At 46.6% G+C, this 21734-nt stretch overlaps 1 protein-coding gene across 3 annotated transcripts in view; it reads left to right on the plus strand.

Moving 5' to 3' along the window:
* The window catches only part of SIN3A (SIN3 transcription regulator family member A), a 33702-nt gene that overhangs the window by 9066 nt on the left and 2902 nt on the right, over positions 1-21734 (plus strand). For all 3 annotated transcript variants that reach the window (XM_064389712.1, XM_064389710.1, XM_064389711.1), the window contains exons 3-20: positions 1269-1445; positions 3163-3269; positions 3749-4031; positions 5970-6221; positions 6899-7051; positions 7885-8043; positions 9262-9351; positions 10778-10896; positions 12348-12558; positions 14069-14185; positions 14887-15125; positions 16323-16506; positions 16676-17249; positions 17710-17879; positions 18892-19065; positions 19754-19846; positions 20175-20269; positions 20457-20664. In XM_064389712.1, coding sequence (XP_064245782.1) covers positions 1269-1445; positions 3163-3269; positions 3749-4031; positions 5970-6221; positions 6899-7051; positions 7885-8043; positions 9262-9351; positions 10778-10896; positions 12348-12558; positions 14069-14185; positions 14887-15125; positions 16323-16506; positions 16676-17249; positions 17710-17879; positions 18892-19065; positions 19754-19846; positions 20175-20269; positions 20457-20664 — 3405 coding nt within the window. The remainder of the gene's footprint in view (positions 1-1268; positions 1446-3162; positions 3270-3748; positions 4032-5969; positions 6222-6898; positions 7052-7884; positions 8044-9261; positions 9352-10777; positions 10897-12347; positions 12559-14068; positions 14186-14886; positions 15126-16322; positions 16507-16675; positions 17250-17709; positions 17880-18891; positions 19066-19753; positions 19847-20174; positions 20270-20456; positions 20665-21734) is intronic.

Here is a 21734-nt window from a genome sequence, read left to right on the forward strand (position 1 = left end):
GTCAATGCTTGCTTTATTGGCTTCATTCATGAACCAGCATGGTGTGACTTGGCTTTCTTGAGCACGATTCTTGTAGTGATTCTCTCAAACCTGGTCTCTGAATCACAGAGTCAGGTTTGTGGAGGGTTTTTCCTCCATTTTTCTGTTTTGCAGCAGGAAAAGGTTTGCTGTTGTAAAAGACGTGGTATCTTGGGTGATCTTAAGCTTAACAGACTAAATCAGCATTTAGATTGAAGACTTTCAGAAAAATTGAAATGTTTCGTAAAACATTACCCCAGAGTCATTAGGTGGCACTCTTCCCTCTCTTGCCTCCTTTACAAGGAGCTGGCATTTGGGAACAGGGAAAAGAAACATCTTTTTAAGAGTACACTGGAGATAGCCTTTCCCTGCTCTTTCACTGACAGCTATTTGTGGGATATTTGTCTCTGCCACATTTCTGGCATGTTTAATCTTCCACACTTGTGTTGCTGGTGAGCTGCTCTCCCTGTCTAGTGCCTGATTTTACACACGGCTTCATCCTTGCTTCTGCAGAAAGGATATTCACACTGATAGTGGCACCACAGAGCTGAAGAGCTGCAGGCAGACCCTTGCAAGGGCTGGAAGAGGGTGTGTTGATACTGGCAGTCCTTCCTAAAAAGAACCTAGATGGACCATCAGGCAAACCATATTTTGTTCATGAGGATTAAATTAAGTATGTCCCATCTGAAAGAGGCTTGGATGGAAAACTGGGTTTGTGAAGACGATTTTCCAAATTGAAATTTTCCTGGTTTACGGTATGAAGAAGTCCCAAAAGCGCATGCTTTCTGTTCTTTCCCTGGTTTTCTAGGGGAAATACCAAGCTGGGTTTTCCCCTGAGCCTGCTGATGCCAGAGAGCCACAAGTTTCAGTACCCAAACTGAATTATCAAGAACGTAGATCCATTCATTCAGATTATTACTTGTGACATGCAGGGAAAGGAGAGAACCTTGACTCTCGCCAGATAAAAAAATTCCATTTTACCCTCCTTTTCCAGGTCTTTATGTCAGGGGACATACTGGACAGGCAGTGAGTGTGCAGGCTGGGGGCATGTGTCTGCAGGGAGGGCTTTCTTGTATTTGGAGGATGGTTGAGCAAAGTCTGGAGTTGGTTGAGCAAAGTTGTTAGCAGTCATGGCTGAAGCTCAAACCAGCTGCCTTCTCCTGCCCTGAGTGTCCTGCTGTGTCTGGGAGGCTCTCTGCTGTCTGCTCTGTGCCCCGGGGCCGTGCCTGACGCGCTGTTTGCCTTGGCAGGTGTCGGCAGTGCCGCAGAGCTCGGGCAGCCACGGCCCGGCCATCGCCGCCGTGCACGGCGGCCACCACCACCCCGCGCCCGTGCAGCCCCACGGCAGCCAGGTGGTGCAGAGCCACACGCACCCCACGCCCCCAGCCGTGCCCGTGCAGGGCCAGCAGCAGTTCCAGAGGCTCAAGGTAATGGCAGCAGCTGCCCCGTGTCAACTGTGTTCTTCCAAAATTCCTTCTGCGGCCAGGGCCCTTCTTCTATCAGCTTCCCCTTCCTTTCCCCTTCCTTTCCCCTTCCTTTCCCCTTCCTTTCCCCTTCCTTTCCCCTTCCTTTCCCCTTCCTTTCCCCTTCCTTTCCCCTTCCTTTCCCCTTCCTTTCCCCTTCCTTTCCCCTTCCTTTCCCCTTCCTTTCCCCTTCCTTTCCCCTTCCTTTCCCCTTCCTTTCCCCTTCCTTTCCCCTTCCTTTCCCCTTCCTTTCCCCTTCCTTTCCCCTTCCTTTCCCCTTCCTTTCCCCTTCCTTTCCCCTTCCTTTCCCCTTCCTTTCCCCTTCCTTTCCCCTTCCTTTCCCCTTCCTTTCCCCTTCCTTTCCCCTTCCCCCAAGGATTTAATGGTTTGGGAGTCTGTTGAATGCAGAAATGGACTTCTCTTTCTGCTGAAGCCTTGTTGTTTCACATAACCATAATAAAAAGAAATTGGACTGGCCAGCAAAGGATTTGTGGCTGGGAGGGAAGGGAGGAATGTATTGCTTAGAGTGTTTGGATGAATGGGTTAAATTACCAAAACATTTGGTGCTTTTCTGAACACATGGCATATGTGGGTGGTTGTGTGGGAGTAATTTGGGAGTAAGGAAGGCTCTATTCTCAGATTATGTGCTGTAAAACCCTTAAACAAAGAGAAAAGTCCACCAAAAATAACCCCTTTAAGTTGCTACATTTGGAGAAGGCACATACATACAAATTGATGCCTGTTTCAGCTTCTTCCAAATACGGTGTGAGTCTTTTCCAGTTTTGGTGGAAACCACTGCCCTTTCCTGTTGCTGAATGTGGGGGACTTCATTTCTACAAACCTCTGAAAACCAGTTTCAAAAAGAGTGTTTCTTCCTCACAGTGAAATCCATGGAAAATCCTTTGCTGGTGCAAGCTTGGGGCTGTACATGAGTCTTTCTTCTGTTGCTGTTGTTTAGTTTCAGAGGAAAGAGGGGTCCCGTGTGCAGCTCTTGCAGCTGCTGACTGCATGGCCAGGCTGCTGGAGGCACAGGGACCCAGAGCTCTCACTTTGGGCCATGGCTGTTCTTCCTGTACCTCTGAAAATTGGCTGTTGGTACACAAATCCTGAACCTCTTGCTGTTTGAGGTGTAAAACAATTTCCCGCCCACAGTTGCCATTTTCGAAGCCCTTCTATGTTGAACTGAAATGTCTGGCTTTTTGAGAGCAGTGCAAGCGTGTACCTGGCAGACATCTACTACACTGAATATGTCATTTCCACTTTCTGCTTATTCTTAGACTTCCATAATAATTTCCACATATGAATGCAGGAAAAATACTCAGTCTAGTTCTGTTTATCCTAGCAGTCACTTCAGTGATGGTAGATTTGTGTTAGGTTTTGGGTTTTGGTTTTTTTTTCATTCTGAGTAATTCTGCTGATCTGTGTTGGCTTGTTTTTTTTTTTTGTTTTTTTTTTTCCTTTTTGTCTTTTTTTATCTTCTGGACCAGGAGTGGGAAGTGAGTACCTCTTATTCAAACAGTGTTGGTAGTACACAAACCATGCTCATGAGCTTTTTGCTCCTTAATTCACTGCCCAGGCTCAGGGCTAACAGCTGTGTTTTCAAATGCTGGGTGTTTTACAGAACAATGGCAGGTGAAATCAAATCTTCTCTGCTAATATGACCTGTCTGGTCTGTCTCCAGGTGGAGGATGCATTGTCTTACCTTGACCAGGTGAAGCTACAGTTTGGTAGTCAGCCACAGGTCTACAATGACTTCTTGGATATTATGAAGGAATTTAAATCTCAAAGGTAACCTGCTGCCTCTTGCTTCTTCCTTCCAGGTTAGAGTGTGTGTGGACATTGGAGCACAGGGCAGGAGCTGAATTCTGTCCTTTGTATACAGAATAACACACCAGGACAATGATGTAAAAGCAGTTGTGTGCTTTATTTTTTGAAAATGAAATGCATCCCTTCATTTATACTAAATCTCTGCTTAGAGTGGGAGTTCACAAGTTCAGCCTTGACAGCTGATTCATCTGGTTGTCTGCCCATTAATAATGGTCAGACTTGGGACTGGATCTCATGGAGATAAAACGCTGTCTGGGCTGATAAAATAATACTAATGTCACTCTTGAGTTCAGCAGTCTGTTTATAGGGCTCAGTTTTGCATTGTTTCATAGGTTAGAGGTGATAAGGGAAAAAAATCTACTGGAAGATTGCTGTGTGGAGAACCTTGTCCCACTGCAAGGTGCAAGGATGGTGACGTTGTGCTCTTATTCCTTCCCCAGCATCGACACCCCGGGGGTGATCAGCCGTGTCTCGCAGCTCTTCAAGGGCCACCCAGACTTGATCATGGGCTTCAACACCTTCCTGCCACCTGGCTACAAGATTGAGGTGCAGACCAACGACATGGTGAACGTGACCACCCCGGGGCAGGTTCACCAGATCCCCACGCACGGGCTGCAGCCCCAGCCGCAGCCGCAGCCGCCGCATCCCTCGCAGCCTTCGGCACAGTCCACCCCGACACCAGCACAGCCGGCACCACAGCCCACACCTGCCAAAATCAGCAAGGTGAGAGGCTCTGGGTGACCTGCACTGAGAGCACAGAGACCCTGCTGCCTCCAGCTGAAGCTGGTGTGCAGCTAGAGAGTGAAAAATTAACTTTCGCGTTGCTTTCCCCCAGTATTTGTGAACCTTCATGTGCTCCCCTTCTGCTGCTGGATTAGTTTCTCATTTTCAAACTTGAAGATGCAGTCATAGTTAATTTGACAGCAATTCAAATAAGTTTCCAAAACATTAAGGGTTTGGAAAAGCCTTGTTGCTGGCAGTGGGGAACTGAAAGACAGTCAGAGCATCTGGTAAATGGCACACACATTATTCAAGAAGTGATCCAGCAACCCTAGGGAAAAGGTTTCTAGTTAAAGCACTGGGCACACACTATCTGCCTGCTTTTGTGTATATTGTCTTAGACCTAAAGTCCCGAGAAATTGCCCATAAAACAGAGGTTGTGATGAAGATGTTCTCTTTGGTGTGAAAGTGTGTGTGTCATTTCAAATGCTTGAGGCAATTAAGCCTTTAGGAAACCTTAATTTGATATTTGGTGACTTCTGCATTGCTTGAAGTCTTGTTTTCAGATTGAATGGTTTTTGTAGAGGGTTCTGGTTCAGCTGTCAGCTGGAAGGGTTGAGGAGTTACTGGCAACATCCAAAGTGCAAGAGTTGAGGAAGATGACCATGATGTTGCCTGTAGGTATTGGTTGTGTGTGCCCAAAACAGAGACCTTGCAGTAACAAAGGAAATTTGGCTCTGGTTTAGATATAATCCAGATGCTACTGTCCAAAAGATGTATTTTATGTGAAGCAGAACAGGATAATAGATGTTTAAGGAGATTACTCCAGATCAAATTTTGTGTATTTTAGCCTCAAAGTGTGAAAATATTTCAGAGCCTTATGGAGGGAATCGCCAAAGTTTCAAGGCTTAATCCCTAAACCGTTTGATAACACTTGCCTGGAAAAGCTAAAGGAAAAGGTAACATGCAGTTAAAAAGCAGCAGGATTTAAAATGCAGCAGTTACCTGATCTCTGGACAAACATTGTTGGGACATGCAACTTCCTGCTCAGAAAAGGCAAACAAAAACATGCTGAAAGAATTGCTGAAAGATTTGCCAAAGTGGACACTGCAGATCATTCCAGAATGAACTTGCCTGTGCTAGATTTCAAAATTTTTCTGAAGAAGTGCATGCTCTCAGTTATGATGTAGCAGTCTCCTTCTTAATACCATGGGATAAGTGATTTTCTCCCTAGCAAACCTGTAAAGTGTTGAACTATCCTTGCTGAAACTTTAAAATGAGCCTCAGGGACAGGCTAGACAATGAGGTAAGATGTCCCTACCAGGCAGGTAAAGCCATAGCTGAGCAAGGTAAGACCTTGTAACAGGATATTTATGGCCATCCTAAGACAGTTATTTACATTCTCAGTTCTGAAAACTCTGTGTAATACAACTTTTGAAATGTAAAACGTGAGGGGAATAAGTACTCCCATTTCTATTTAAAATTGCCACCTCAAAACTAAATTTTCACCTGGCTGTTGGACATCTCTTGAGAGTATTCAAAATAATTACTCACTGCCTGCTTTTTGTCTCAAGAAACTCACGCTTTCCCTTGCTATTGCCTTCATACATCTCACAATTCTTCAGCAGTGCCAAAGTAACTTGCAGTGTTGGAGCCAGCCATACCTATGCATTTTGGCTCTGTGAAGTTTTTGAGGTAGTTTGTGTCTCTGGTGAGGTTTCAGTCTAAAGCAATAAACAAGAAAAATCTTAATAACAACTGCTTGAATGGCCCAGACATTTTGTCTCCGTGATACAGTTTAGTCTCTGCTGGCCCACCAAATATTTCTCTATTTTTATTTATTTATTTATTTATTTATTTATCCCTAAGTGGATTAAAAGTGCCTTTATCCTGACCATGAGGGGGTCTGCTGCTTCCTAACAGAGCCTGTGTTCTCCTCAGCCATCGCAGTTGCAGGCTCATACTCCTGCCAGCCAGCAGACGCCGCCGATCCCGCCGTACGCGTCGCCGCGCTCGCCGCCGGTGCAGCCGCACACGCCCGTGACAATCTCCCTGGGCACCACACCATCCCTGCAGAACAATCAGCCCGTGGAGTTCAACCACGCCATCAACTACGTCAACAAGATCAAAAATCGCTTCCAGGGACAGCCAGACATCTACAAAGCCTTCCTGGAGATTCTCCACACGTATCAGGTGCGTGTTGGAAATGTGAATTTCTGTCTGTGTATGGTTATTTCTGTTGCTTTGCTTTCAGGGGGTGTCCAAAACTTGCATTTGAGTCTTCTGCTGTACTAGCAGTGGCCAGCAGATAATCATAGACTGGTTTGGATTGGAAGGGGCTTTAAAGATCATCTAGTCCAACCCTTTGCCATGGGCAGGGGCGCCTTCCACTAGGTCAGGTTGCTCCAAGCCCTGTCCAGACTGATCTTGAATTCCGCTTGAATTAAGCAGAAATCTGGCAAGTTAAAAAGATTACATAGCCATATGAAGTAATAGATCTCAATCCATCATCTTTGTTTGGAAGTGTCTGAAATGCTTGTTTAAAAACTGGATTTGGCATTTTTCTATGAGCATGTGTCAGGATGAGGCAATGTGGCTGTAGCTCTATGTTAAAAGCAAAAAAAAACCACTTCCTTGGTCAGTGTCTCACTGCTCCAGGGCCAGTTGGGCATTTAGGATGTATTTATAGTATATATAAGTAATATTTAGAATATATGAGAGTCATGCTATTAATATAGTATGATGCTTTAGATAAGAAGCTGAGACCTTTACTGTTCCATTATTCCTATCACTGAAAGTTTGTTTTTTCTTTGTCACTTGAATAGTTTGTGCATCCTTTCTTCTGACACCTCTCTTGTTTCCTCTGGCAGAAGGAGCAGCGTAATGCCAAGGAGGCAGGAGGGAACTACACGCCAGCCCTGACAGAGCAGGAGGTCTATGCCCAGGTGGCTCGCCTCTTCAAGAACCAGGAGGATCTGCTCTCGGAATTTGGGCAGTTCCTGCCTGATGCCAACAGCTCCGTGGTGAGTACCCTTGGAGGTAGGATGAAATACCTAGTGCAGACTGTTCTGTATGAAGGCAGTGTTCAGAAAAATGTGCTTTTGCTGTAACTTCCCTGGGGTGTAGGAAGAAGGTTAGGGGGTAGACTGTGTTTTCTCGCTACAACTTGTCTCTTAAATAACTTTTTTTTTTTTAAATGCAATTCCTTTGCCTAAAAGGGTTGTTCTAAGTTAGTGCTGTAACTGCAGTAAAATCCATTGATCATCTAGAGCTAGGAGGAGCAGCAGACCCCTGTAGGCTGCTGCATCCTGCTTTGGGGTCCCAACCACTGGAAGGACATGGATCTGTCAGAGCAAGTCCAGAGGAGGCCACCAAGGTGATCAGAGGGATGAAGCACATCTCCTGTGAGGAAAGGCTGAGATAATTAGGATTGTTCTGCCTGGAAAACAGAAGGCTTGGGGGTCACCTAATTGTGGCTTTCAGTACCTGAAGAGAGCCTCAAAGAAGAATGGAGAGAGACTCTTTACAAGGGCATGGAGTGACAGGACAAGAGGGAATGGCTTCAAACTGAAAGAGAGCAGGTTTAGATTAGATCTTAGGAAAAAAATTCTTCCTTGTGAGGGTGGTGAGCCACTGCCACAGGCTACCGTGAGGAGCTGTGGCTGCCCCATCCCAGGAGGTGTTCAAGGGCAGGTCAAATGGAACTCTGAGCAACTTGGAATAGTGAAAGGTGTCCCTGACCTTGGCATAGCATTGGAGCTGAATGATCTTAAAGGTCCCTTCCAACCCAGCCCATTTGGTGACATTTTGTGTGGAACGTAGCCCTGATGGTTTTATGGGTTTGTCTCTGAACAAGCTGTTGAGCAAGACAACTGCAGAGAAAGTGGAGTCGGTCAGGAATGACCACGGGGGCACGGTGAAGAAGCCACAGCTCAACAACAAGCAGCAGAGACCCAACCAGAATGGCTGCCAGATCCGACGGCACTCGGGCACTGGAGCAACCCCTCCGGTGAAGGTAAGAACCTGTGCTGCTCCCTCAGAGCCCTCTTTGTCCCAGGAGGCTGGGCCACAGCAGGGTGTGTCTTCCAAGTCCTTGTGGTTTTTGTGGCACGGGCTGCGGCTTGAGAACGTGGAAAATAGTGTTTGTCTTTAAAGCTTTCAGAAGTCCTTGTTTCCAAGCACGAGTGTTTGCCTCTGATTTTTGCAAATTGATGGTGGTGTCTGTTCCTGTGGGTGGGACATAGTTACTTCAATGGCTTGGGGAAACAGAGTTTTCATCACTTGCTAATAAAGATGTAGTTTTATTAGCAGTGTTTAATGAGGGGGAGTTATGGAGTGTGGAGACAAAAGTCTCAGTAATGCCACAGAATAAATTTGCCCAATATTTGTAGCAAATGTTCCTAAGGCACGTAGGAAAAGACAAGCTGAATAGGTGTGCCTGAAAGCTTTGTTGTAGTAAAACTTGGAGCAGATGCAGTAGACTCGTGTTTGCTCATCTTTCCTGTGATGAAGCTTTTAATACAATGATAAATGATTATTCTCTCAGCAGAGTTTGCCCTTTTCAAATGACGCATGATTTGTGAGAGCAGCGAGGCTTTGTAGTACAACAAAACCTGTCCTGTGGCCAGGTGGCCTCGTGTTTGTGCATGAAGGATAAATTTGCCTGCTTTTTTTGAAGCCAGTATATCTTCCTTTGTCATGAAAAGCATTAGCAGGCATAATTGTACCATTTAAGTCCCCTTCTGCCCTTTCTCCTGCTCCTCAAATGGAGGGCACCGAAATAAAGCACATTTTGGAGGCACCTTACAGCCTTTCTGAGGATGGGGAAAATAAAGCATCTTTCAGAAGAATGTAAGAGAGAAAAAAATTGTGGGGAGGTGTAAGACTTGCAGAACTGGATGAGTGATAGGAAAATCTTCTGTTCTGGTAGTTTTGCAAACTAGTTATCAAGGTAAGATATGCTGTAGTGTGATTGAAACAATCAGCTAGTTACAGGAAGGGGTGAAACAATGTATTACGAATATTTGGAGTGGCATGCTACTTATTAACATTGAGTAAATTAACTTGTAGCACATGTTTTAATAGACTTTTCCTTTTAAAAAGCCACCTTTCTTTTAATGGGAAGCACATGATGGGGTTAGGGAGCTGGCACTCACGTGATAGATAATCAAATTTTCCTAAATTGCTCAACACACCTTTTATTTTTAATTGCCTTTCTTTTTTTTGATAACAGAAGAAACCAAAGCTGCTTGGTTTGAAAGACCAGTCCTTGGCAGAAGCCAGCAAACATGGTGTGGGGACAGAATCTCTCTTCTTCGAGAAGGTGAGAGGCAGGATGCAGATGTTGCATGTCCTTGATGTATGTCCTTCCTGTATACACATCTGGATTTTTATCACAGTGAAGGAAGTGTGTGAGATTTACACCACCCTGATAACATTTCTCAGCTTGACCTCCCATGTATCCTGCGACCTCTAAGTTAGATGGATTGAATTTTTTAGAGAATTGGTAATATTTTTTACATGTGTCTTTTCCCCAAAGCTCCTTCTCCAGCTTTCTACCTGCTGCTGCTACAATTTGTTTGAGGGAAGGGGAATTTTTTCCTGTAACCCACACTCCAAATGGTTTTCCCCTTTATGAGATCCCTGTACAGCTGATGATGTGCGTGGTGTGTCTTGCTGTGTTGGCACAGCTTGTACCCATCTACAGCCAGCTGGCTGCAGTGGGGGAGCTCAGTTTACAAAGCACCTGATTCATATTTACATTGGGCTGGTTTTTTCTTTAATTTCCCCTCAGAGATTAATCTAATTAATTGCACAGTTGTTACCTGTTGCTGGTTCAGCACACAGATCAAGTGAGGGAGATATGGGATGTTTCCAAGTGGTACCTTGGTGTCTTCTCTGAGATGTCCATACAGTGCCTTACAGCTCAGAGGGGAGTATGGGATGAACTCAAAACCATCCTTTTAAGCAATATTCACGCACTGATGACAGTCTTGGTTGCTCCCTGCTGATCTGGTGAATTCTGCAGCGTGATGGGAACCAGCTAATGGTAACCGGGAACCAATTTATTGCTTGGAGGATGTGTAGGTGTTAACATGAGTAAACCTAGAAATCCCTGCTGTGGAATTATAACCATAATGATGAATAACTTAACAGTGACAGATCTCAGTCTGATGTGTAGATCCTGTGTAGCTGTTCTTGTGGGAAAGGTAGTGGTGTTGGGATGAATAGTTTGGCTTCCTCATTCTGTGAAGATCGGGGGTTACAGAAGGAGGATTGCAGAGGTTACAGAAGGAGGATTGTCTGTGACAATCCAAGCTGGAAGCAGGCAGAGGCTGGAGAGGTGTTACCCAGGGCATGGGTCTCATACCCCCCACTCCCTACTTGAAATACTCTCTGGAGTTTAAAAGCAGCCTGGGTGGGTTTGTGATGTTACATTTCAAATTATGTTGTCCATGATTCTGGTGCTTTGTAATCCAGCTGTTACAGGGTTCTCTGAAGGATTTAGTTCTTCACTTGCAGCTCCTTTCTTAGAGCAATGCCCAGTGCTGACACTGCAGGGGATCCCAGCATGGGGGTGGCTCCCATCAGTACCAGTTTGTGTTCCCTGTGTACAGGGCAAGTTCTCTCTGTTCAACTCAAAGATGTGTGTGCCTCGGTGGGAAACAGTGTCAAACCCAGGTCTCCTGGACCTCCCCCTGCTGAGTCTCACCCTGACAGCTCCTTTTCTCTTGTCTCCTGTGGGTCAGGTCCGCAAAGCTCTGCGTAGCACGGAGGCGTACGAGAACTTCCTGCGCTGCCTGGTGATCTTCAACCAGGAGGTGATCTCCCGGGCCGAGCTCGTGCAGCTGGTCTCTCCCTTCCTGGGGTGAGTGCAGCCCCTTTCCTGGTCTGTTTCTCCTGTGGAACCTTCATGGTCTTCTGCACTGCCCTTTCCTATTCCTTATCCCAGAGAGGTTCTCAGCTGTGTCCTGACAGGCAGCATGCAGGGGCAGTATAGGTGTTGCTTGCTCTGTGTCTTCCCTTTCCAGTGGGGCAAACAAGATTATTAGCAGCCTGTTATTGCAGTTTCTTCCTCTGGAATCATTCTCAAATTATGTCATTTGAGAAAAGATCAACTGTCTAATTAGTGGTATCCCCCCAAAAAAGCAGAGTGCGGATATAAACTCACTAAAGTTTCCAAAAAGCAGCTGAATTCAGTCACAAAGCCAAAAATGCTAAGGAACTCTGTGCTTTAAAAAGGAATTTATGACTTCCATGATTGTCAGTCGTGTACAGAGCAGCTCTATTAATTGCTTAAAACAACAGATTTCCTCTCATCAGCTTTGGGCAGCAGGATTAGTGTTTCTTTTGCCTGGGCACTGAATTGCTGGTTTCAAGGGACAAGGCAGTAGCAATATAAATGGGGTTCAGGACCCCATTACAGTAGCTACTGTGCAGAGAAACTGCCCTAAGGAGCTTCCACTCGCTCTGTAGGCTCACTAGAATTAGCCAGGCATCAGCAGCATGCCTGACTTTAGGTAGAAAAGGTGCAATATTTGACAAGAAATTTCTGTTCTTTTCCCATCTACTGCCAGTGCTCCTAACTACAAAGAAAGATATAATACAGGGGTTTTTTATTCTGGAGTTGGACATTGTCTTTTGCCATATAATGAAAAAGCAATGAATAACTAGTGATTCAATTAGTAACAGGTTCAGTTCATCCTGTTGCTGGAGCTTTGAGTGAAATAAGAGGACATGAGCAAATGCTGTATTTTAGACTAATCAGTTTTTCAGGAAATTCTGCAAACAGGCAAACTTGGGCCTTGCAGGCAAAGGTTTCTCTGATTCATGCTGCTCTGGGAAGTCTGGTTGAAGCAATTGCTTGGCATTGAAATCTTTTGTGTAGTTACAGAATTGCCTTTTGGTTTCTTCTTGCTGCCTCTGGAAAGGAAAGGTTGGATTTAAGGTTCAAACCATTGGCAAACAATGAGGAATGTGGTCTGAGTTCAGTACCAGGGTAGCTTGGGGAGACCCAGATGTGACTGTGCCACAAGTGCTGTCCCTGTAGCAAAAGCTTTGACAGCTGCTCCTTGTTGGTCACTAATCCTAAAGCACTCTAGTTGCACCAAGAGAGCAATCCCCCAGCTGATCAACAACAGGTGCTTGCTTCCCACTTGGTCAGGCTCTGTGGGAGTGGGGTTGAGCAGAGAGGGTCTTCTCACCACATTGATAATTTAGAGGGTTTGTCTGTAGTAATCAATTCTAGCCTCAGCATCAGAGCTTGGTGCTGCTTGCATTCTGTTGAGCTCATTTTTCACTTCATTCCTTTTATTTTAGGAAATTCCCAGAACTGTTCACTTGGTTTAAAAACTTTCTGGGATATAAGGAGTCTGTTCACATGGAGACATATCCGAAGGAACGGGCTACTGAGGGGATTGCCATGGAGATTGACTATGCCTCCTGCAAGAGGCTGGGCTCCAGCTACAGAGCCTTGCCCAAGAGCTACCAGCAGCCCAAGTGCACGGGGAGGACTCCACTGTGTAAAGAGGTAAGGCAGGGGCTGTGCTCTTCCCACCTTTTTAAAGCATTGGAGCAAAATGGAGCAGGATGGGGGATATAGTTTGTATCCCCATGTTGGAAAGGTTCCTGGGGATGGCAGGGCACGTCTGGTGGTGGTGAGCATGGAGCTGGGGCCAGGCAGCTGCCTTCCCAGCACTGCTCCACTCTGATCCGTGCTGCTCCTGCAGCCAGGCGTGTGTGGGCACAGCATCCTGGCTCGGGATCGCCGCGGCGCGTGCGGCAGCCCGAGGGGAGCACACCTCAGGAATTCCTGGTGGCACTCCTGTAAACATCTGGATCATATCCAGAAGCTATTGCACAGGGTGAGGCGTCAGTCTAGGAACTGGGTTATGCTGGAAGCTGGCTGGGAGTCGTGGTATCCACGTGGCTTTGATGGTTGGCATCAGCTCTTCTCCAGAAGTTTGTGAAAGGTTTGCATAGAGCCTTGGGAGGCAGCTGGAGAAAACCCTACTGAATAGGTATGATGGTTAATTACTGACATACCTAATGCTCCTACATCTTATTTATGATGTGTTACGTGGTACAACCCGTGAAAGGAACATTAAGATTGCAAACTTAAGTAGGAGATGACAGAACTGGTTTTCTGTGTGGTCTTAATGTGATCTCGGAGGTCCTTTACAAGGTAGTATGTAATTCAGGGTTATTGCTACCTTTTTACCTAAATTCTCACTTAGTCTGCATTCAGAGTCGTCTCTAGGCCAACTTTAAAAGAAAATCATGTTTTCTGTAGACAGTTTCTCCCACGTATTCCCTCAGATGCATCTTTCTTACTCCTTGAAATGCTGAATTTTTAAATCCATATCTTGACACGTCTCTCAAAAGCTTCTTGTGTGATGCAGTTACAAACTTTTCTCCCTGTGAGAATCTAATGACTCGGTTGTTCAGGCTTTGGATTTATGAAAACTGGACCTGGCTTTCAAGGCTGCCTGCCAAAATCATTGTTTCTTTGCCTTTGGCCTCTTTGAGGTGGTTGTTGGGTTGGTTGGTTGTTCGTTTGCTTTTTAATGTTCTGCTCCTGTATTGAAAGCTGCAGGTGCTGAGCTGTTTGGTCAGGAAAGATGATGCTGGGCTATGGTTTTGTACTTTCAATTAGCTTTGTTTGGAGGCAGCAACTGTGTCCTGTCTAACAGTCAGGTCTGCTGTGGTGACCACACAGTGTTGGTGGTGAATCACACATGGGGAACCAGCTGGTTGCAGCTGACTAATCCAAAGTAGCAGAAAAAGCTCATTTCATCTTTATTTTCCTCTTCTCCCGCAAGGTTTTTCCTCACAGCTCCAGCTATGAGTTTTTCAGGCTGCCTGGCTGTTTGGGTTCTGGCTGTTTGGGGTTGCCCTGTGAAAGCTGGGCTTTGGAAGGGGCACACACTTTTTCCAGCTGGGAATTAGATTGTCCCATCAGAAGACTGCTCTTGGAGCTGGCCAGGTGTGATCCCCTTGAACACTGACCACAACTTTTTCTCCCTCTGCCTCCCCCAAAGGTTTTGAATGACACCTGGGTCTCCTTCCCGTCCTGGTCTGAAGATTCCACATTTGTGAGCTCCAAGAAGACCCAATATGAAGAGCACATCTACAGGTGTGAGGACGAGCGTTTTGAGGTAAATTGCTTTTCCTTGCTACGTGTTTCATAAAGCTCTGTTCTGTGAACAGTTAATGAGTTTGATGTAATGATACCTTTAATTCTGCATCTTTTTATTGTGTCTACCACCTGGTTTTTGGCATAAAAGCTTGTTTTCTCTTCATGCAAGAAGCAGTGGCTGCATAACCACCAAGCTGCCACCCCTGCCCCTCACCTTTTGTGCAGAGCACTTCGTTCACCCCGCTCCACGTGAAATTGTTGAATGGCCAAGCATGGAATTGTTGCATCTTTTCTGTTCTTCCTGCCCACGTAGTGCATGAGAACATGCATTCCCCTGTAATCATCTGCAAAGCAATATGTTCAGGATTTTAAATGACTGACATTTTGACTGGAAATGGAAGTTAGCTGGGCAATTACCTGAATCTGCACAGATTTGGCACGTCCTTTTGTAGAGTAACTGTCAATTGTGTTCTATTCCCAGCTGGAAGATGTAATTTCCGAACAGTATAATTCTGGTAGCCTTTAAATTCTTCCACAGTATTATTTAGGTAGCAGATGAAATGTAATTGGATTATTTTAGAGCAGCTGAACACCAAAGTGCTGGAGTACACCTTGTTAAACAGGCACAGCTTCTTGTTTGGTGTCACTTGAATGTTTGCCTCCGTGAAGTATCATGTTTTGTCTATTCAAATGCTACGGCTAATGCGCTGTTCTCTCCAGCTGGATGTTGTCTTGGAGACCAACCTGGCAACCATCCGCGTTCTGGAGGCAATCCAGAAGAAGCTGTCACGCTTGTCTGCGGAGGAGCAGGCCAAATTCCGGCTGGACAACACCCTGGGGGGCACCTCGGAGGTGATCCACCGCAAGGCTCTGCAGAGGATATACGCTGACAAAGCAGCAGACATCATCGATGGGCTTCGCAAGAACCCCTCTGTGGCTGTTCCCATCGTGCTGAAAAGGTACTGACTACCCCAGCACCCTGCCCCGGGGTCCCTTCCGAAGGGTAACGCACTCTATGTCCTCCAAATTTATGGAAAAGTGGCTGGTTTCTGCCCCAAGGAGTGTGCCCTCCACAAGGCTGTAAATTTGCCCCAAAAGGTTGTGGCTGCCCCATCCCTGGAAGTGTTCAAGGTCAGATTGGGCAGGGCTTGGAGCAACATGGTCCAGTGGGAAGTGTCCCTGCCCGTGGCAGGGGGTGGGACAAGATGTTCTGTAAGATCCCTTCTGAACCAAGCCATTCCATGGTTCTATTATTCTGTGAAACTAAAAAGTTGATTTATATTCTGGACACTTGGTGTATTCCATAATAATCACCTAGAGGGAATTGCCCTCCTGAAGCAAAATCCTTACAGCTCAGCTGAAAGGATATAGAGCTTTTGTTGTCTCCTCTTAAACTTTTTTCTTCCCTGGTGTCAGCACTGTGTGTAAGATAAAGGAAGTGTTGTCCCAGGGCTAACTGTGATCCCTTTCCAAATCCTGTGGGTCTGGTGCTCAGATCATGGTGTCTCTGCTGTCCTCAGATTCCCAGTCCATTTTCTGTTGTCAGCCTCCCCTTCCTCAGTTAAAGGGGAATGGATGCTGCAGCTCCTTGGGGAAGGTCGAGGGGATGTGTAAGCAGCACATGCTGTTTTATCTCTGTGGGGCTCCTGGTCCTGTGTTTTGGAGTTCTGGAGCTGGGCAGAGCAGCCTTCCCAGGATACCTGCAAGGTCCCAGTTTCCCTACCCTTCTTCAGCTGAATCAGGGGTGCTTTGCTTGGGATGCTGAGTCAAGGGTCGGGAGTGCATTCCCAGGATACTCAGGTGTCCATGCTTTGTTCAGTTGTCCAGACTAAGCTGCCCTTGTTCCACAGGTGGAGCTTTCTGGGGATTTCTGAGAGACCAAGGCCAGCTTTTTTGCCTTCCCTTTCCCTTTATTCCCTCTCCTGGGGCTGCTTTGTTCCTATGTGGTTTTACCTTGATGTGAAAGAAACCCAGAGTGGTTTCTCCAGAAGGATGTGTCCAGGGGCACCTCCTGGAAAGCTTCTTTCTGTGGGATGTCTTTGATCCGTGCCCATGTCATTGGGAGTTCAGCTCCTGTCAGCACTCACCAAGAGCCACGGGCCAAGGTTTTTCTTACATGCTCACCTCTTAGCTCACCTTTGTTTTCTTGATCCAAGGTTAAAGATGAAAGAGGAAGAGTGGCGAGAAGCCCAGAGAGGATTTAATAAAGTCTGGCGAGAGCAGAATGAGAAGTATTACCTGAAATCCTTGGACCACCAGGGCATCAACTTCAAACAGAATGATACCAAGGTCCTAAGGTCAAAGAGTCTCCTCAATGAGATTGAAAGCATCTATGATGAGGTGAGATGGCCACCAACAGTTTCCTTCCCTCGAGCTTATGTACTTTGCTAGTGCAGTTTCAGTTCCTCTGCCTTAGAGCTTGATGAGGGAGGAAATCTGTTTCTAGCAGGCTCTTGGGTGGTGGAAAGGGATTGTTTAGGCTGATTTTTATGCTGTTTCTTCTTTGTAGAGGCAAGAGCAGGCTTCAGAAGACAATGCTGGAGTCCCCACAGGCCCACACCTCTCACTGGCCTATGAAGACAAGCAGATCCTGGAAGATGCTGCCTCTCTCATCATCCACCACGTGAAGCGGCAGACGGGAATCCAGAAAGAGGACAAGTACAAAATCAAGCAGATCATGTATCACTTCATTCCAGACCTGCTGTTTGCTCAGCGAGGTGAACTCTCGGATGTGGAAGAGGAAGAAGAAGAGGAAATGGATGTGGACGAAGCTACTGGGGCTGCAAAAAAGCACAACGGTGTTGGGGGTAGTCCTCCCAAAACCAAGCTGATGTTCAACAACACGACAGCCCAGAAGCTGCGGGGCATGGATGAGGTCTACAACCTCTTCTACGTGAACAGCAACTGGTACATCTTCATGAGGCTGCACCAGATCCTGTGCCTGCGGCTGCTGCGGATCTGCACCCAGGCCGAGCGGCAGATCGAGGAGGAGACGCGGGAACGGGAGTGGGAGAGGGAAGTGCTGGGCATCAAGCGAGACAAGAGTGACAGTCCTGCCATCCAGCTGCGACTGAAGGAGCCCAGTGAGTGACTTCTGGTGGGAGGCTGGGGGGAAAAAGGTGTTTCTGTAGTGTGGTGACAGTGTGTTTGGTGTCTTCAGGCACGTGAGCAGCAGTGAGCCTTTAAGATGGGCTCTCTTTTATTATCTCTGGGGAGATGGGAAGATGTGGAGAACATAGGACTTGCACTAGCAAAAGGATAATACGCAGCAGTTATTTCATAAGAGCTTTTGTTGTACACTTGCATATCCTCAAGTTTCCTAAGAAATAAAAAGCTCATGGAGGAGGCTAGAGCTAGAAAGCAAAAGATTATGAAAATACCCGTGGCCTTAAAAGGTATGGGTTTATGTACAAAGATTTATGTCCATAAAGGACATAAAGTTTAAGTAACTCTTCAGCTTACATGGGTCACCTGAGGACCAAAACTCAGAGCAGCCCTTGCTGGGGGTGGTGTGCCCATGTCTCCCCTGCTCTCCTGCTGCAGTGGACATCGATGTGGAGGATTACTACCCGGCCTTCCTGGACATGGTGCGCAACCTGCTGGACGGCAACATGGACTCGTCGCAGTACGAGGACTCGCTGCGCGAGATGTTCACCATCCACGCCTACATCGCCTTCACCATGGACAAGCTGATCCAGAGCATCGTGCGACAGGTGCCTGCCAGCACGGCCTGGGCTGGGTGGGGCGGGGCAGAGAAAGCAGGCAGGGTGTTTGCTGCAGTGGGATCCCATGGAAAGCCGTGTTGTGTGCCCACGTGGGGAATTCAGGGGTAAGAGGGTAAATTCAGGGTGTTTCTTCACCCAGCTCTCTGAGCCTCATAGTAGAGAAATGATAGTGATTTTTGATCCGTTTGAATTATTGAAAATATCCTCTACAAAGTTCTCCTTGTTTTCCGGATGTTTTAGGATGTAAGTATTCAAAGCATGTCCAGAGGTAATCTTGCTTTAGCTTTGAAAAAAACCCCAAAGAAATTACATCTAAATAGTTCCTTTCCTTTCCATCAGTGCTGTAGGAGTGCACACTTTTTCTAAAAACCTTTTATCTCTTTTATCTGGCTGCTGGAGTAGCTCATTTTGGCTGTTAAACTCCAGTCCTTTTATTGGGTTGGTAGGAAGAATGTGTGAGCAAAGGAAAAATTCTTGTGCCTTTTTGTAGCATAAAGAACAAAAACAGACACAAGGGGCTGGAAGGGGAATAGCTTGAAAGGGCTTTCCTCTTTCAGAAGGGGAGAGCTGCTCTTCAGAAGCCCTTCAGTCCAGAGATTAACTGAATTCAGAAGACAGTTGGAAGACTTTTGATTTTTAAACTTGCACAAAATATGGATTTGATCTTAAACCTCCCACCCCTCTCCTCAGACACAGCAGCAACCCCTTGGTGAGGAGAGGACACGCTGTGTCACAGAGCTCTGGCCTTTCCTCCCCTGCTGCTGATCAGAATGTTCTCTGAGTGTAGTTTTTCTCTGAGTAGTTGTGCTTTGCCACCTGCTAATTTTTCTAAAGATCTTGTAGTCTTTTCACATAGCAGCAGAGATTATCTAGTGGAAGAAGCGAAGGTATTTTTTTTGCTTGAGCTCAATCCCATTGTCACATCCTTATTTTATTCTGTTCTGACGGGGGTGTAGCAGCCTCCCTGACAAACCCCTTACCCTGTTGCTCCTGTTTGCAGCTGCAGCACATCGTGAGCGATGAGATCTGTGTGCAGGTGACAGACCTGTACCTGTCAGAGAACAGCAACGGAGCCACGGGAGGGCTGCTGGCGTCGCAGTCCTCCCGCTCGCTCCTGGAGGCCGCCTACCAGCGCAAAGCCGAGCAGCTCATGTCCGAGGAGAACTGCTTCAAGGTAAAGCCGGGCTTGAACTGCAGTGTGAAACCAGCAAGAGCTGAGGGGGTGCCTTTGGAGAAGGGAAAGGCACTGGTCCTTTAACAAAGAGCCTTGTTTAGGTGCCCAAAAGTGAAGAAAATTAACTCCATCCCAGGGAAGACCAGTGTGCATGCTGCCAGCTTTTGGAATATAGGTTAATGCTTCTGTAAGGGCCCCTCAGAAATGAAGTTTCAAGAAAGATTCTATTTCCTGGAACAGCAATGAATATCCCCTGTGCTTTACAGCAGCTTTGGGCTGTATCATACTGACTGCTTGGCTGCCACTGCTTTTGATTTGTTAGCTCAAATTCTCTTGTTTCTCTGGTGTCTCAATTTTGTCAACTATTGGGAGATCTGCCACTATTGACTGGGCATTAAATCACTGCTGCCTGCATACATTGCTAATAAACCTGTGCTAATCAAATCCATACTTCCTTTGCTGAAGAGGCAGGAAGTGGTCAGGCCCTTTCTGAGCCAGAGAAGTACTTTGGATAAAAGCCTCAGTGTATCATATCTCTTCCTGTACCCTCAAACTTACTTTGAGGGCTCAAGAAGCCCCGAAAACTGCCAACTTGCTTCATTGTCCCTTTGCCCCAGTGAGAAGTGAAGGTGCTTGTTTCTATTTCAAATTTCCTCTTGCTGAAGTTTCTTCTGCTTTTTCTTTACAGCTGATGTTCATTCAGAGCAGAGGTCAAGTTCAGTTAACCATTGAGCTGCTGGACACAGAAGAGGAAAACTCAGATGACCCTGTGGAAGCAGAGGTAAGGGCAGCTTGTCCAGAGAGCTGACTGTGATGGTCAAGATTGAGTGCTCAGCTGAGTGGTGGTGTGGTCCATTAGCACAAGACACAGAAACATCAAGGACATGCTGTAAAGCTTCCAGTGGTGTGAGCAGGCAAATCCTTCTTGGTTTATTTCATATCAGAAAATACTCAAAACCACATATAGAACCATTGTACCTGCCTTTTTGGGCATAAGATGCACAGAGCCTTCAGAAGGCATGTTGTGTTCTTCTGCATGACTTCCAGCTTAGCCTTGCAGTTGTTGGTGGGAGGGCAGTGGCTGATGCTTGCTCTGTGCTCGCTTCCAGCGCTGGTGTGACTACGTGGAGCGGTACGTCAACTCTGATTCTACCTCCCCCGAGCTCCGCGAGCACCTGGCCCAGAAACCCGTCTTCCTGCCCAGGTGAGTGGCCAGGCTGTGCTGGGAAAGGCCCTTAGAGCTCATCCCCTTCCACCCCTGCCCTGTGCAGAGACACCTCCCAGGTTGTTCCGAGCCCTGGCCAGCCTGGCCTTGAGATCCAGCGCCTGAGCTGAGCTGTGCAGTGCCAGGGCGTGGGTGCTAATTCCAAGAGGGGTTCTCTGGTTTGCAGGAATCTGAGGCGGATCCGCAAGTGTCAGCGTGGTCGGGAGCAGCAGGAGAAGGAAGGGAAGGAGGGAAACAGCAAGAAGTCCATGGAGAACATAGAGAGCCTGGACAAGATGGAGTGTAAATTCAAGCTGAACTCCTATAAGATGGTGTACGTGATCAAATCAGAGGATTATATGTACAGGAGGACCGCGCTGCTGCGAGCCCAGCAGGTAGGAGCCAGCCAGACAACGGGGTGGGCTGCTGGTGTTCCCTGGGACCCAGGGGAAGGAAGGAGGCATTGCCTTTCCAGCTGTTTGGGAAGCTGTAGAAGTTTGGGTTTATCCAAGATGAAAAGAGCTTGTGACTCCTGATGGGTGACTGATGGCCAGACTCCATCCAAATTTAGGAGGATTGCACTGGAGGAAGCTGATCTGGTCATCTGGATGCTTTGACACTCTCCTTTTCTCATTTTATGGGAATATTTCCATCCACTTCTGTCATGTATTTAGATTTATAAAGCAACTACTTACCACGTTTCTTGCTGATGAGATACAGGTAGTGGCTTTAGTTCATTAGTTGTAAAGGAATTCTTTTAAACTTTGCATCCACATCAGATGAGAGCATTTTATTGCAGCATAATGACTCTTTGAAATGCTGATACTGAGGATTTTGATTGAATTCTGTCTATCTCATTCAACTGGCACAAACCTCAAGGAAATGTAAGCTTATAATCAGGATACTGTGTGCCAGTGCTCTTCACAGAGAATCTGAGCATAAATTCTTGAAGTGTTAAATATGTAGTGTGCAGCTTAGCCCTTGGTTACTAGAATACACTGAGGGAGCTGTAGAAGCTACACTGGATTTTGGAAACAAATCTATTGGATTTAGCAGTTAACACCCCAAAGCAGTCAGTCTCTGGGAGAAGAACAAACAAATAATAAAAGCTGTAAGTTTTAATCTGGAGGTTTAATTATATGGGCTGTTTTCAGTTATGACTGCAGCCATGGCTTCTTGCATTTTACATTCCTTAGGCAGATGCTCTTACCCAAAAAAGTGCACACTTTTTCCTCTCCTGATGTTTCTGTTAAGTCAGAGCTTCTTGAGCCTATTCGACCTGACCTCGGTCTTAATTTTCTGTAGCAATTGTGTCCCCCATATGTGTAATGCATGTTGAACTTGCTCTTTCCTGGGGCTGTGCTCCTCTGGGGGCTGGGGACAGACTCTGAGGGCTGGGAAGAGCAGGACTTGCCTGGTCCTGGGTGGTAGCAGAGGAGGCAGCAGCATCTTTTGGCAATGCAGA

Source organism: Passer domesticus, chromosome 14 (assembly GCF_036417665.1).
Source record: "Passer domesticus isolate bPasDom1 chromosome 14, bPasDom1.hap1, whole genome shotgun sequence".
NCBI classification, from domain to species: Eukaryota; Metazoa; Chordata; class Aves; order Passeriformes; family Passeridae; genus Passer; species Passer domesticus.